The following is a 16,551-nucleotide window of genomic DNA, read 5'->3' as shown; positions in this document are numbered from 1 at the left end:
TTGTCACGACTCGAGTTGGCTTTGTCCGCGGCGTAAACGTCTTTAAATAAATACTTTCTGAAATGTCTATGAGGAAAATGAACGGAGAATCATTTCCTGGTCCAGGGTAGGGGGCGGGACTGCGACGCTCTATAGTGCACCCTGGGAACACTGGCCAGGTGCTCCCAATGCACTCGATTGGCAACTCGGCAGGACCTGTGGGAAGCACAAGACTACTAGGCCTACCTAACAAACCACACAGGCCCAAGTAGACCAACTACAGGGGCTGTGACAGTGGGGAAACAACAACATGGCAGAATAGTGCGAGATTATTTCAACACATACTTGTAGACAGTGGTTGTCAAACCTTTTCATGTCAATGGCCTCCACATTATGTATTTGGCCGCAGACCCCCATCTGAAAATATGTTGTGCCTGCAGGGACACCCATACAAGATCTGTGCTGTTATAATGTTTCCCCCAAAAGATCTTTTGAAAACTATAGCAGATCTACAAGCGTACAAACGCGTCAAGATGTGATGTGTGAAGCTTGTAGATTGTTGCTTGTTATTTCCAAATAGCCAATGCATGGCTAAAGAGGTTAAACCTGGGGGGTCCCGGACCCTACTTTGAGAACCACTGTGTAGTGTGTAGTGTAGTGTAGTGTAGTGTAGTGTAGTGTAGTGTAGGGTATACTGCTTTATTTGTTCAGTATTATTGACAATATTCTGAGGGGGAAAAGGCACTTGATTGAAGAACAATTTCTGGTAAATGTATTTGCACTGAAAACAATAAGCTGGTTTAAAGACAATCCAAACATAGGTTAATTACTTATTAGGATATTCATTGTTGCTCTGCTATATAGCTGAACTTGTGAAGAATCTACTGTATACTCCTTTCCTGGGGCTGTATTCCTACAATATTCTCTCCAAGAGGAGCTCAAGTGATAAGCTATAGGCAGTGGTGGAAAAAGTAGGCTACTCAAATGTTTTACTTAAGTAAATGTATAAATACTGCAATGTAGAAATACCTGTTACAACTAAGGGTGCACTCACACGGTTCATGCAATTCTCTGTGCTCGTTGGGTGTTGTGTCATGGCCGCCCAGCGGCCCAATGCATTTCCAATGGAGGTCACATGGTTTGACCCAACATTGTGTTGTGTGAGGGGGAGGGGCGCAGTCGTGCGCCCCTCCCCCTCACACAACACAATGTTGGGTCAAACCATGTGACCTCCATTGGCAATGCATTGGGCGGCCATGACACAACACAACATGCATCCAACGAGCATCCAACGAGCAGAGAATTGCATGAAAGGTGTGAGCTCAGCCTAAGAGTCCAGAATTCAAAATGTAGGCTACTTGAGAAAAAGTGCAAAAGTATTGGCGTCAAACCACAAATATTGGTGTCAAAATGTAGCCTAGTCATGAAGGAAGCATGAGTTCAAGTCCGTTGCTCTCCCCAAGTCCCCCATATATGGGGACTAGGTTGGCGGAGGGTGTGTAGAGCCCAGGATCACATTAGATCATTGACACAGGGGTGAAAAATGGGTTACGAAATCGTGGGATAAAAATGTTAGCCTAGTTAAAGTACCAAAAGTAAAAGTAGTCATTATGCAGAATGTCTCATTTCAAGTTGTATAAAATGTATACAAATGTATTAAAAATCTTTTGAAAATAACAGATCTCACAATGCGTCGCATCGTGACACATTGCGAGCTTGTAGATCTGCTATTTTCAAATGGCCAAAATGTAGGCCTATATATAGGCTGAAGAAGTGGTAATACTGTTTATTTTTGTAATAATCAAAACATGCAAAGTAACTCTATGAAGTTTTCAAATACATTTAGTGGAGTAAAAGTACAACATTTGCCTCTGAGATGTAGTGTATAAGTAAGTACTGGACATTGGAAATACTTAAGTAAAGAAATACCTCAAAATTGTACTTAAGTAAGTGTAATTAGTGACTTACCACCACTGAGCTTGGGCTAGCTATTATGATAGTTTCATATATAGTGCCATCTACTGGTGACATGTGTCTGTACATGTATGCACGTATAGCGTTCACAGACGCATGGACCCGGCCGTCGGAGGCGCACGCACATCCAACTGGACCAATAATGCTCAATAAACAAACAGTGCTGAGTGGGCTCGTCGTTATACAGATTCTGCAGACTGTTGCTTATTTTGTGAGAGCTTGATTTAAATCCAGAGATGGCCTATCAGCACCATCCATATAGCAATGCCAGGATTTGTTTTATCTCATATAGTCTCCAGACGTACAAAAGCTCTAATAGCTTAAACATCGATTTCTCAGACAGTGTCGCAGCCTATAGTTGAGAAAGTTACCCCACACGCACGCGCCAATGCAATTCAGCAAAGCTCGGGGAATGAACATCGAGAACTAGGATTGTATTTAGCAATTAGCACAGTCGTTATATTAGAAGTAGAAATGCATGTCAATTGACTTACAAAATTAATCAAATTTAACCAATCGATTGAATTCGATTTTTCTTCTTCTCCACAGTCTGATAGAAATAATGAAAGAGTGTCGAAAAGTATGCACAAAAACGTGCTAATGTGATTTATGAGGAAAGGAAAGCATATAAATAGTCAGCTGAATATAATTGTGTTGCATTAAGTAATTAAGTATAGCGATCAAGCACATTCATTCAGGACAATTAGGCAGGCTATATTGCCGGAGCTGTCCATGGTGCTGACTTTGAAAAATGTGGCGGTATATCTCTGCTTTCCCAGTATTTCTTGTTAAACGAAGGATCAATACTTGCACCAAGCCAGTAATATAGGCTATAGGCTACCGTACCTCTGACATTGTACAAATGGAACCAAATGGTCCCGCAGGTTCCATTTGTACAATGTCAGAGTAAGAATTCTGCAGTGTAGCCTCGAACTCGGCTATTATTATCCACACTATTAACTTATTTGAAATGTTCAAACACTGTCCCACACACATGTGATGGACTGATGGTCATGGTTTTTTTTTTTACATGCAGTTAGCAGCACCCTCCCTCCCTCTCTAGCTCCACTGACTCCCCCGCACACAATGTGCGTCTCTCTCTCTCTCTCGTCCTCCCCCAGCAGATGTGAACTGTCCCCATCACTTTCTCCTCGTCTGTTTGTGCTGCTTTACGCGACGCTATACTGTAACTGTAGCCCAGCGGATTAATTTTGAATTTGTCATTTGGATTCTTTAGCCACGATGAAAGATCCATTTGTCTTCGTTGTCATCACCTGTTCCTTTCATCTCTTTCTTCTGTCGGGTGAGTATAGAGTAGAGCCTTTGTAGTTTATCCGGAGATCTTGATACTTGTTGCGTTACATGTGTCTGCTGCTATTGCTGCATGCTCAATATCATATCTATCAGTATCCTATATGCACGTTGAATTAATAATACAATACATCTATAATTCTAACAGCTGAAGAGATTGTTTGTTACCTTTATGAGACAGTGAGTGGACTATTAAAATGAGTATGTTTCCATATAGTATCCCATCTTATCAGCTATATCACGGTTTAATCGATGACATTTCGCAGCTCTGTCTTGTGTGCGTTATATATGAACGCCCTGCACGTCACGTACTGTGGCCTTTGATTTAAATCCATTCATTTCCCATTCACATCCTATTCATGTAATATGCTCCTGTGATTGACATTCACATCCTATTCATGTAATATGCTCCTGTGATTGCTTCCTTATAGTCATGAGTGAATCTGACCTTCAAAGGAAATCCAAACCATGTATACATAACCAATTTGAGGAGAAAACCAATTTGTGTTATTGAAATAGACATCTACTTAATGCATTATATAGCCTCTGCCTAAGACAACACTATAGAAATGAGTCATTGTGAGTGAGTCATTGTATCATTGTTTCTGCTGAAACAACTGCAATTTCCCTCTCTGGATAAATAAGTATAGCTATAACTATCTATCAGTGGAGAATCAATCAATCAATCAATCAATCAATCAATCAATCAATCAATCAATCAATCAAACAAACAAACAAACAAAAATAAATGAATCAATCGGGCGGCATTGGTTCAGGGGTAGAGTGGCTGGTAGAACAGCCAGATGGATGGAACCGCGAGGTTCCCAGTTCGATCCCGGGCTCCCCCAGAGTTAGTGCCGAAGTGTCCTTATGTGTTGCCTTATACACTTCAAGTTTATCAGTATACATTTTCTTTGCATCCATTATCATTACTAAACAATCAGTCAGTCAGTCAGTCAGTCAGTCAGTCAGTCAGTCAGACATTGTAGTGGTAGTAGTGGTGGAGTTACTACTAGAGTATATCCTTGTCCTTGACCCTGTTTTTGGCCCACTGCTCTGGTTCAGGTGGTACCGGCGGCTCGGAGGCAGAACACAGGCTGTTCTCTGTGATATTCTCCAGCTACAACCAGTACATACGGCCCGTGGAGAACGTATCAGATCCGGTGGTTGTACAGTTTGAGGTGTCCATGTCACAACTGGTCAAAGTGGTAAGTAGTGACTCATATATATATATATATACTGTATGTGGCCGTATGTCCCCTCACTCTCTCTCTCTCTCTCTCTCTCTCTCTCTCTCTGCTCTGATTGGTGTCTTCTGTGACATGTATCACTCCCACTGTTCCACTGCTCCAGTAAACTGTACGCCTCACGCATCATGTTGTTGATGTCGGGTATGGAAACCTCGCTATTTCCAAAACTGTTACTCCCACATAGCAGATCTACATGTTTCAAAACGCTTTGAGCTTGTAGATCTGCAATTTTCGCTACTTTTGTGTGACGCATGCAGCGTGCAGACAAGACAGTATGGCGTTAATTTTAAGAAACATAGAAAGCTAAAGTATGGCGATAAGAGCTTTCTGCCCGACAGCAACAATAAATGTCCTGTACAGTTCTAACTCCACCACAGTGGAACATATTTCACAGAGCTCAATGAGCTCATGTCCTCAGCTGGTAAGACAAGGCATTGCATGAATAAAGTATTGAATGGGGAGGCCCTATATATGCATTGCTGCGTGTGAACATGCCATTGATTCATTGTGATTTATGTCCACAAGGAATACACATGGATGTACAGTAAATGGAGCACAACGTTGCTCAAAACCTCAACCTTCCCCTTATGATATTTAGTTTAGTGACACAACTAACACAGTTTGTGTTTGCTTGAGATTTGCTCCAATTTCCATAAGGCTATAAGAGAAGAAGAACAATAGGAATTGGCTGAGGAATGCTTTTATGAGGCTGAGGAATGCTTTTATGATCATCAAATAGTGAAAAGAAATGCTACTCATCTGAAAGTAGACTTGGGTGGGAACATCAACTACGAATTAAATCTTCAAAATGTTCCTCATTTCGCTGGGGACCCCCTGGAATCCCACCAAGGACCCCTGGGGGTTTCCCGGACCCCACTTTGAGAACCAGCACTGTGTTAATTCTCAAGCCGAAAATGAAGGTAGGAGATGGATGAGTCATGGTTGTCAGGGCCAATTGAGATGCCTTGGATTCTCCCAGCCCCTATAGCTGGAACAAAGGCCCACTTCCAAAATGTCAGCCAGAGGGAAACCGATGAGGGATGGCCTGTCACTGTGTGCTTTTATGAGGAATTGTTGGTACCATTTAAGATCCAATATAGTGCCAATGCAGAGTGGCTCCCAGTTTTCTAAACCTGAGCCATAATCTATGGAAACCTGAGGACATAAAGGGCAGTGTGACATGCAATTGGTCATAAAAAAAGATGGGAAATTTCAGCTCCGTACTCCGTAATCTTCCGTACTACTACTATTCCGTACTGTTGCTCACAGAGCAGCGGTTCCCAATCTTTTTCAGTTTGAGATACAAAACAGATTTATACAGATTTATAGATCGTAGATCTATCAGAGGATCATACCAGACTGAAAGCGTAAAACTTTTTTTTTTTTTTTACACTTTCCAAGTTAAATCAACAATCTAGATGTTATATAAAGGCTTTATTCAGAAGAGCTGGGCAGGTATCCAGGATGTGGCAGGATCTGACCATGACACATGTTGTAGATGTATTACTACTAAAATACTACTAGTGTTGATGGATGGCCGTTATTTCCCTACACGTAACGCTTCAAACCCAGCCAGCCTATGTCAGTAGGGACTGGACTACGTAGATTACAGCAGCGATAGCAATATGAGCTCATTTAAAACGTCAATAGCTCATTGGCTGTGTTGGCTCAACCATCATCTTCCAATAAGGGATATTGCAGTGTGCTGCTGGCTCCCCAACGTGTTTGTAAGGCCTCACTCAGACCTTTACTGCATTGCTGTATGCTTGTTGGATGAATGTTGTGTAGTGTCATGGCCGCCCCAATGCATTTCCAATGGAAGTCACATAGTTTGTAGTCCACATTTTGGACTACAAGCTGTTGTATGGCTTTCGGCTGTGTTTCGACTGCGTCCCTCCCCCTCATACAACACAAATGTTGTGTCAAACCATGTGAATCCCATTGGAAATGCATTGGGGCGGCCATGACACTACACAACATTCATCCAACAAGCATACAGCAATGCAGTAAAGGTCTGAGTGAGGCCTAAGTGGCATGTTTAGACATTACATTCCTTAACCCATGAGGTCACATGTTCAATGCAGCGCAGCAGTCATATATGTCCATCCATGGTTTTCGGCAAAATCCTTTTTGGTAAAATGTGTACATGAGTGTGTAAGGGCTGCAGTGTGTAAAATACAGCAAAGGAAGTGATAGGAATGGGCTATAATTATTATGCACACAGAATAACTCTTCCTACATCAGGGCCGCTTACCTACTTCCTTCACAGGTGTTACTGATTATACTAATTAAGGGCTCTGTAGGTGAGAAGGTGTCTTCACATACTTTACTCTACAGGTTGTGTATTCAGATTTTCAGAACATAATATTAGGAGAGAATATAAGGAGAGATTATTCAGGAACAACTATAAATATGATGTTTTTCTGCTCAGTGTAATGGTTGAATAAAATGTCAGAACAACATTAAAGTGGTGTAACTGTATTCTGCTCAAGGAAGAGCAGATACGAATTTACTGCCCATTATAATTACGTGAAATCTTATTTCCTCTTCAGTTCAGTGCACTGTTTCACCGCCCGCCGCTGGCACAAAACATTAAGAATGAGTGCATCGATACATTTCTATAGAAAAGAAAAGAAAAGAAAAGAACCCTGTCTGGGCATCACTGCCTCCTTGGATGTTGGTGAAGATGCCACTGACAGATGTTTGGCCCGGGATGCCAGCCAGGCACTGGGCCCAATGGAGAGATGGCCCGGGATGCCAGCCAGGCACTGGGCCCAATGGAGAGATGGCCCGGGATGCCAGCCAGGCACTGGGCCCAATGGAGAGATGGCCCGGGATGCCAGCCAGGCACTGGGCCCAATGGAGAGATGGCCCGGGATGCCAGCCAGGCACTGGGCCCAATGGAGAGATCACTGCAGTCCTCTAGCCCATTTTGGGCGGGAACCCCTTTTGGTGTTTCAAGCATTATGTTATACTTTAGCTATTGAAAAATAGCAGATCTACAAGCTCATAGCGCAGCACTCGATGCACTATAACTTGTGTATGAACAGTTGTATGTATGTATGTATGTATGTATGTATGTATGTATTTAAAAGGGTGCCTAGCCTCCTCACAACACTTCACCTTGCACCCAGTAGCCCAGGCCTATAGCCTCCTCACAACACTTCCCCTTGCACCCTAGCCCAGGCCTAGCCTCCTCACAACACTTCCCCTTGCACCCTAGCCCAGGCCTAGCCTCCTCACAACACTTCACCTTGCACCCTAGCCCAGGCCTAGCCTCCTCACAACACTTCACCTTGCACCCAGTAGCCCAGGCCTATAGCCTCCTCACAACACTTCCCCTTGCACCCTAGCCCAGGCCTAGCCTCCTCACAACACTTCACCTTGCACCCTAGCCCAGGCCTAGCCTCCTCACAACACTTCCCCTTGCACCCAGTAGCCCAGGTCTATCCTCCTCACAACACTTCCCCTTGCACCCAGTAGCCCAGGCCTATATCCTCCTCACAACACTTCCCCTTGCACCCAGTAGCCCAGGTCTATCCTCCTCACAACACTTCCCCTTGCACCCAGTAGCCCAGGCCTAGCCTCCTCACAACACTTCCCCTTGCACCCAGTAGCCCAGGTCTATCCTCCTCACAACACTTCTCCTTGCACCCAGTAGCCCAGGCCTATATCCTCCTCACAACACTTCCCCTTGCACCCAGTAGCCCAGGTCTATCCTCCTCACAACACTTCTCCTTGCACCCAGTAGCCCAGGCCTCCTCACAACACTTCCCCTTGCACCCAGTAGCCCAGGCCTATAGTCTCCTCACAACACTTCCCCTTGCACCCAGTAGCCCAGGCCTATAGCCTCATCACAACACTTCCCCTTACACCCAGTAGCCCAGGCCTATCCTAGCCTCCTCACAACACTTCCGCTTGCACCCAGTAGCCCAGGCCTATAGCCTCATCACAACACTTCCCCTTGCACCCAGTAGCCCAGGCCTATAGCCTCCTCACAACACTTCCCCTTGCACCCAGTAGCCCAGGCCTATAGCCTCCTCACAACACTTCCCCTTGCACCCAGTAGCCCAGGCCTATAGCCTCCTCACAACACTTCCCCTTGCACCCAGTAGCCCAGGCCTAGCCTCCTCACAACACTTCCCCTTGCACCCAGTAGCCCAGGCCTATAGCCTCCTCACAACACTTCCCCTTGCACCCAGTAGCCCAGGCCTATAGCCTCCTCACAACACTTCCCCTTACACCCAGTAGCCCAGGCCTATAGCCTCCTCACAACACTTCCCCTTGCACCCAGTAGCCCAGGCCTAGCCTCCTCACAACACTTCCCCTTGCACCCAGTAGCCCAGGCCTAGCCTCCTCACAACACTTCCCCTTGCACCCAGTAGCCCAGGCCTATAGCCTCCTCACAACACTTCCCCTTGCACCCAGTAGCCCAGGCCTAGCCTCCTCACAACACTTCCCCTTGCACCCAGTAGCCCAGGCCTATAGCCTCCTCACAACACTTCCCCTTGCACCCAGTAGCCCAGGCCTAGCGTCCTCACAACACTTCCCCTTGCACCCAGTAGCCCAGGCCTATAGCCTCCTCACAACACTTCCCCTTGCACCCAGTAGCCCATGCAGGCCTAGCCTCCTCACAACACTTCCCCTTGCACCCAGTAGCCCAGGCCTAGCCTCCTCACAACACTTCCCCTTGCACCCAACTCTATTACGGGGTTGTGAGTGTCAAAGTTGAGACTCACTGACTGACGGCTGTAATCCAGTGTGTGAGTCCCCATGGCCCACTTGGTTCCAGCTCTTGGCAATGTGTTAGGAGGGCTCAGGTGTTCACTGAATGCTATTCTCCAGGAACAGTACAGTTTCAATACAACTACAACTCACGTAAATAATATTGTATGGGTGAGATGATCACCTGTGACAGCTCTCAAAATGTATTAATTTATTATACTTAAGCTCATGCTGTATTTCTTTAAAATCCCATTTTACTCATCGGATCAATTCTTATTTGTTTTGCAGGATGAAGTCAACCAGATCATGGAGACAAATCTGTGGCTGAGACATGTGAGTTCTCCATCGCCGTCTGTTTAAATGGACCTTGAGCAAGGTCACCAACTACTGGCCTCTCTGTCATATATGACAGTATACTGTAGGTAGGCCAACAATTTATTTAGAGGTCTAGATTGAATTACTGATTCACTTCAATTTCTGAAGAAGGAGCTTTCAAAAGGATTGATCACCCTTGCCCCAGTCAGCAAAGAGTTGTTATGAAGATGCACACACTACGACACTGTATATTTATATTGAATTGTTAACTTCTTATTAAGAAGATAAATATATATGTCTTTATCTAAGTGCGTATGACTGTATATGAGTACATAGAGGATACTTGAGCAGTACTATGAGCAGTACTTGCTAGTTAGCCTACTCTGTAGCTAGCACATACGGTACATCTCTTCTCCTTCTAATTACTTGACCACATTTACAACCTTGCACTTTGTAAGTGTCTGCTAATGCCTTGACTGTAAACTTACACAGGAAACGTACAGCAAACGTTTTATTACACTGAGCTCATCTTGCCAAATAAATCTTCTGAATGAACACGTGGAAAATCACAAAACAAAATATTTGTTTAACCCATTAAAACCGGGGAAATCTTCTGTGTCATTTTAGTTTTTTGCGTTCAAAAATGGCAGATCTACAAGTTCATAGCATGTCACTTGTGCCACGCTGCGAGCTTGTATGTCTGCTGAAAGTGTGATTTAGAAGGCATTTTGTAGAATCGGCCTCAAAGCTTCATTGGGTTAAACGTCCATGAGAACATCAGATCTGTGATCCAAAGTGTTAAAAGTCGCCCCAGAGATCCAGGTTGGCCTTGAATGATGTTCGTTTGGTAAATGGTAAATGGTGCATTTATATAGCGCCTTTATCCAAGGCGCTTTACATAGATTGTGCATTACATTCACCCAATCACACACACATTCATACACCGATTGTGGCGGAAGCCATGCAAGGTACCAACCAGCACATCGGGAGCAATTTGGGGTTCAGTGTCTTGCCCAAGGACACTTCGACATGTAGACAGGAGGAGCCGGGATTCGAACCGCCGACCCATGGATCATTGGACGACCTGCTCTACCTCCTGAGCCACAAATACAGTTGTATTTTAGAACCATATTACACAGCTTGGTGGTTTTGTTACGCGCCGGCTGATCCCACATACTGTAGTGGCAATATATGCCATGATGGTGCATGATGGCACAATGAAGGCATTCTGAGGGAAATGATGCAGTACAGGTCCTCTCTGGTACAACAACCACTATATCTGCGCTGGGTTAGCATTATGTCTATGGTGCTCACCAGCTGTTTATACAACCATAATAAGACCTGCATGAGGCCGATTTTCTCACACTTTCTTCCTGCCAAGGACCCCCCCCCCTCCCCACACACCAAAATGATATTTGGCTGCCGACCCCCATCTGAAAATGCTTTGTGCCCCCAGAGACCCCCAGAGGAGTGTGTTAAAAAATAAAGTTTTATTCATTTATTTTTTAATCTGAAATAGCAGACGTATACAAGCTCGCTGCACACTGTGAGGCGGACTTACCATTGGGCTAGGGACAAGGGTGGGCTATTTTTTTTTTGTAAGATTTGAAATTGTAAAGTATTGCAATCCAATTCAAGTGAGATTTATGTTTAGTTATTGTACATTTAGTATTATGGTTAAAACATTAGGAGCATCTGCGCTGCTGTCTGCACTGCAGACAGTGACGCTGTGTTGTGGGGTAGCTGGAAATGCATGGCGCAGACCAGGGGGGCCCTGAAATTTTGTCTAGCCCGGGGGCCCTTGGGAGGACAAATCCGGCCCTGACTGTGAGCTTGTATATCTGCTATTTTTGAGAACCACTGGTCTAAATCCTAAGAGTTTTCTGCCTGGGGAAAGAAAATGCTATACAGTATATAGCTAAAATCTAAAATGACACAGATGCTTTCCCAGTTTTAATATCGGAACATTTAATGGCCGAGCATGGAGATCTACAGATGGCAATGGTAAATGGTGCATTTATATAGCGCTTTTATACAAAGCACTTTACATAGATAGTGCATGTAAATTACATGTAAATGTAAATTCACACACACTTTCATACACCGATGGCAGAGGAAACTATGCAAGGCAATTTGGGGTTCAGAGTCTTTTACTCAAGGACACTAATTCGACACTAACTCTGGGGAGGGCGGGATCCCCAAATTGGGATGGGAACCTGGCGGTTCCCATCCGGCCACTCTACCAGCCACTCTACCCCTGAGCCACCGCCGTCCCCCTGTCGGTCAGTGTGGCTTCAAACCACTCTACCAGCCACTCTACCGCTGAGCCACCGCTGTCCCCCTGTCGGTCAGTGTGGATTCAAACCTCTCACTGTAGGCCATAATAGAGCTAAGGAGCAGCATGGCCTCTTTTAGACGTGTTCATTCATAAATGTATAGTATGAGCTTTTGACATATAAATAAAACAGTTGCATGAGTCATGACAGGTTAAGATAAATAATTTGCATTACCAATAAAACATGTATCATTAACACTCAGAATAGTCACTCTAATATTGTCTCCGTCTAATACAATACATGTTGTAGAGATACCAAGTCACACACTTGATTGATAATTAAGTTAGATTAAAATAATGATAATGGCTTTATTTATGGCCAGAATGCAACATAACTATAATATACTGCTAAAACGGAATGCTACTCTCATTGCAGGGTTTGCACAATGTTGACGCCTGACTTTCTTTCTCTCTTACAGATTTGGAATGACTACAAACTCAGATGGGATCCCAAGCAGTTTGGTGGTGTAGAATTTATCCGCGTGCCGTCGAACAGGATTTGGAAGCCAGATATTGTTCTTTACAACAAGTGAGTTCAAGAGGGAAGTCACAAATGACTTTATTGATTGCTACGGTTTCATAAATCATATTATGCACACAGTGTGCACAGAGAAGTATATCACACCACATTGTATACATGGGCTCATTGTGTGTGTATGTATAGATTGTGTTGTTCTTAATGGAGTGTAAAAGAGCAGACTGCAATGAAATGATGCTGCAGCCAGGCCATAATATGTCTGGTTAATGGCCCTGTGACACACTAGTCAATTGTCTAAAGCAGGGGTGGGCAACTTTGACGATGGAGAGGGCCACTATATTTCCACACTCACTCACTCACTCACCATATATTACTGTCGTAGCAAAAATAGCTGATCTACAAGCTCAAAACACGTCGCGCTGCGACGCGTTTTGAGCTTGTAGATCGGCTATTTTTGCTATATTCGAATTGAAATCTTGCATTATTTTTTGCTATTTTTGAATTGGAATCCTGAAAATTAACATTTTTATGTAATTTCAAATGCCTTTAATTATACGTGTGTTGAGCATTGAGCTACTAATTTAGAATGCAGTAATTAAAGCGGGTCAGGTTTGCATGTTGTGGAATTGTAAACAGCTGAAACCAATATTATATCAGTATTCTGACATTAACCTGAGGGCCGTATTAAGTGAAGGTGGGGGCCGCATGTGGCCCCCGGGCCGCCAGTTGCCCACCCCTGGTCTAAAGCCTTCCAATGTAAACTTAATTGACTCATCTGTTCGCCACCAACTTCTACTGTGTCTCTATCCGTTTCTCCTTCTCATTCCACAGTGCAGTCGGAGACTTCCAGGTGGACGACAAAACGAAGGCTCTACTTCGTTACAACGGCGACGTCACCTGGATCCCTCCCGCCATATTCAAAAGCTCCTGCAAGATCGACGTCACCTACTTCCCCTTCGACTACCAAAACTGCACCATGAAGTTCGGCTCCTGGACCTATGACAAGGCCAAGATCGACCTCGTGCTGATCGGTTCGAGCATCAATCTCCGGGACTTCTGGGAGAGCGGCGAGTGGGTGATCATCAACGCCCCGGGATGGAAGCACGACATCAAGTACAACTGCTGCGAGGAGATCTACACGGACATCACCTACTCCCTGTACATCCGCCGCCTGCCCCTCTTCTACACCATCAACATGATCATCCCCTGCCTCCTCATCTCCTTCCTCACCGTGCTGGTGTTCTACTTGCCCTCCGACTGCGGCGAGAAGATCACCCTGTGCATCTCCGTCTTGCTCTCCCTGACCGTCTTCCTGCTCGTCATCACGGAGACCATCCCGTCCACCTCGCTGGTCATCCCGCTGATCGGAGAGTACCTCCTCTTCACCATGATCTTTGTCACCCTCTCCATCACCATCACGATCTTTGTGCTGAACGTGCACTATCGCACGCCAAAGACCCACACCATGCCGTGCTGGGTGCGCAGCGTCTTCCTGGGGCTGCTGCCCAAGGTGATGTTCATGACCAGGCCAGAGAGGGAACCGGAGAAGGAGAATGCAGCGTCTGGGTCTGATCAGCTGCTGCCACCCAGACCCTGTGCCGTCCACTCCTCCTCCTCTGGTACTTTACCGCAGAAGCACAAGCCTCAGACCCTCGCCGCCAGCGCAGTGTCCAGCCTGGCCCATCGTCAGCGGCTCTTGCTCAACACGGAGCTCTCGAACCTCAACAATCTGAGCGGGGGGGATCCCCGAAAGGCTCTGGCCCCTGGGACCCTGTGCAGGGAGGCCCCTGGGACCCTGTGCAGGGAGGGCCCCTGGGCCCCTGGGACCATGTGCAGGGAGGCCCCTGGGACCCTGTGCAGGGAGGCCCCTGGGACCCTGTGCAGGGAGGCCCCTGGGACCCTGTGCAGGGAGGGCCGCTGCACCTGCTGCTGGCACCAGAAGTCTACCAAGCTACCGTCAGACTCTGGGGGAGGGAGCTGTGGGCTGGGCAGCCTCGGGGCCCTTAGCCGAGGTGGGGCTGCCGGGGTCGCGGGACACGGAGGAGCTGAAGGAAGCCCATGCTCCAGCTCTGAGTCTCTGGATGTAGGACTCCTGTCCCTATCGCATCTATCGCCAGAGATCAGGGACGCCATTGAGAGTGTCAGGTACATCGCTGAGAACATGAGGCTACAGAATGAAGCCAAGGAGGTGAGTCTATCTATAGCCATTTACCGTATTCTAACATGGTGGCCATGGCCATTTGAGGGAGGTTGAACAGGGAAGGAATCTTAAATATGTTTACTCTAGCTATTAAAGGATAAGCAATGAAAAATGACTGTGACCTTGGTGAAAATAAATAAATAAAAATACTGAAGTAGTTCCTCGAATGCAACAAAATAATATTAGTGCTACTTAACACGGAGCCCGCCAACAGCATAGCCTACGTTTTCTAGTCTTTATATTCTTTAATTCACGTTTTGATCGGATCGCATCGGATCGGATCAAAACCAATGTACAGGCAACAGGATTCTAAAAGCAATGTGTGGTTCAAGGTATCAAAAGCTTTCGATAAGTCAACAAATAGTGCAGCACAAAATAGCTTGTTATCCAAGGCTGAGGCAATATCATTTAAAACTAATGTCGTAGCAGTTACTGTACTATGCTTGGCCCGGAAACCAGATTGGTAAGGACTCAAAACAGATTTTTTTTTGTAAAAACACCTTAAGTTGATTATTTACAAGGGATTCAAACATTTTAGCGAGACATGAAAACTTGGAGATTGGACGTTATTTGGGTCATTTTTATCTTGTCCTTTGTGCAGGGGAACCACATTAGCCGTTTTCCAGGCTCTGGGTATGATACCAGATGAAATGGACAAATTAAAAATATATGTAACAGTATTATATACAGTTAAACTCAACATACAATAACGTCTTAGCTTACAGTGTTTGTTATGATGGTTGGTGGACTGTGCTACAGTATCTGTTGTATTCCTGTATAATTATTTTTTATATTGATTATGTAATGTTTTCTAGTTTTGTGTATTTATATTATTGTCTTGGACCCCAGGAAGACTAGCTGTTGTTTAGGTGTCAGTTAATGGGGGTTCCGTACTGTATGAATAAACAATAAACAATACAATTTACAATTTACAATTTAGGCATTTAGCAGACGCTCTTAATCCAGAGCGATTTACATTAGGCAAGAACAAAAGTATGGGAATACATCACATATATAAAATGCATTTATCAAGAAACATGCGTAAGCTAAGAACGTAACTAGAACATATCTATATAATGACGCTATACATATTAACTATACATATACTATACTATGCTATACATATGTTCTATGATGTGCTATGACTACATACAATGCAATTATTGTACTGTCTACATGACATGCTATAAGTCTGTTTCAAATGCTATCTAAGTCTAAAAAGTGCTATCTAAGGGGGTAGGATAATAAGCGCAGAAAGACGGCAGTGTGGTACAGTCTGCGTTTTGCAAAACCTCAGCAGGCACCTACATCAGACAATGTCACGACTCACGAGGCAAATGAAAATGTATTTTCACTTTGTATCCCAGGTTCAAGACGACTGGAAGTACGTTGCTATGGTGATCGATAGGATCTTCCTGTGGGTTTTCGTCCTGGTGTGTATCCTCGGAACAGCTGGACTCTTCCTGCAGCCTCTGTTACTCTTTGAGGACATCTTAGCATACTAAGAGACTCCAGACTCTTGAAGTACATGATAACACATGTATCTCCATATTTCAACTTTGTATGTTTTTTTTGTTTTTGTACATTAATGCCCTACTTTGTGATACTAAAGTGTCACTCAAAAGTAGCAAAAATAGCAGATCTACAAGCTCACAATGGGTCGCAATGCAATGCACTTAGAGCTGGTAGAACAGATTTAATTTGCTGTTATTTCTTTACGTGAACGTTAAAGTGGCTACATCTGTGGATTTTATAAATGTTTAACCAATGAAAAGTAGGCCTATTAACAAGAGCTAAATAATAACTATGGGCCTCAAATGGCCAACCTATGCATTAATTGGAACTCCCTTTTTCCCATTTTCTGAAAAGTAGCCTAACTGTTATGGACATACATGGTTTCCACCCGACAGCGACAAAATGTAATTTCCGACAGGCACGGCACGGCCCCCCCACAAAGAAGAAAAGATGGTTCCATTTGTGAGCT

General features: G+C 44.7%; 1 protein-coding gene across 1 annotated transcript; it reads left to right on the top strand.

The window, feature by feature from the left end:
• Window positions 1-3,195: 3,195 nt before the first annotated feature.
• LOC306919860 (neuronal acetylcholine receptor subunit alpha-3-like) lies at window positions 3,196-16,072 on the top strand (the record flags this gene model as incomplete). Its single annotated transcript, XM_079496409.1, has 7 exons — window positions 3,196-3,256; window positions 4,330-4,472; window positions 9,528-9,572; window positions 12,309-12,418; window positions 13,199-14,140; window positions 14,252-14,555; window positions 15,935-16,072. The coding sequence occupies 7 exons, from the start codon at window positions 3,196-3,198 to the stop codon at window positions 16,070-16,072; spliced, it is 1,743 nt and encodes a 580-aa protein (XP_079352535.1).
• Window positions 16,073-16,551: the final 479 nt, after the last annotated feature.

This window comes from Electrona antarctica, assembly GCF_951216825.1.
Source record: "Electrona antarctica genome assembly, chromosome: 3".
Classification (NCBI taxonomy): domain Eukaryota; kingdom Metazoa; phylum Chordata; class Actinopteri; order Myctophiformes; family Myctophidae; genus Electrona; species Electrona antarctica.
Note: the sequence above shows the minus strand (reverse complement) of the source record. Positions and strands in the feature narration are given on the sequence as shown.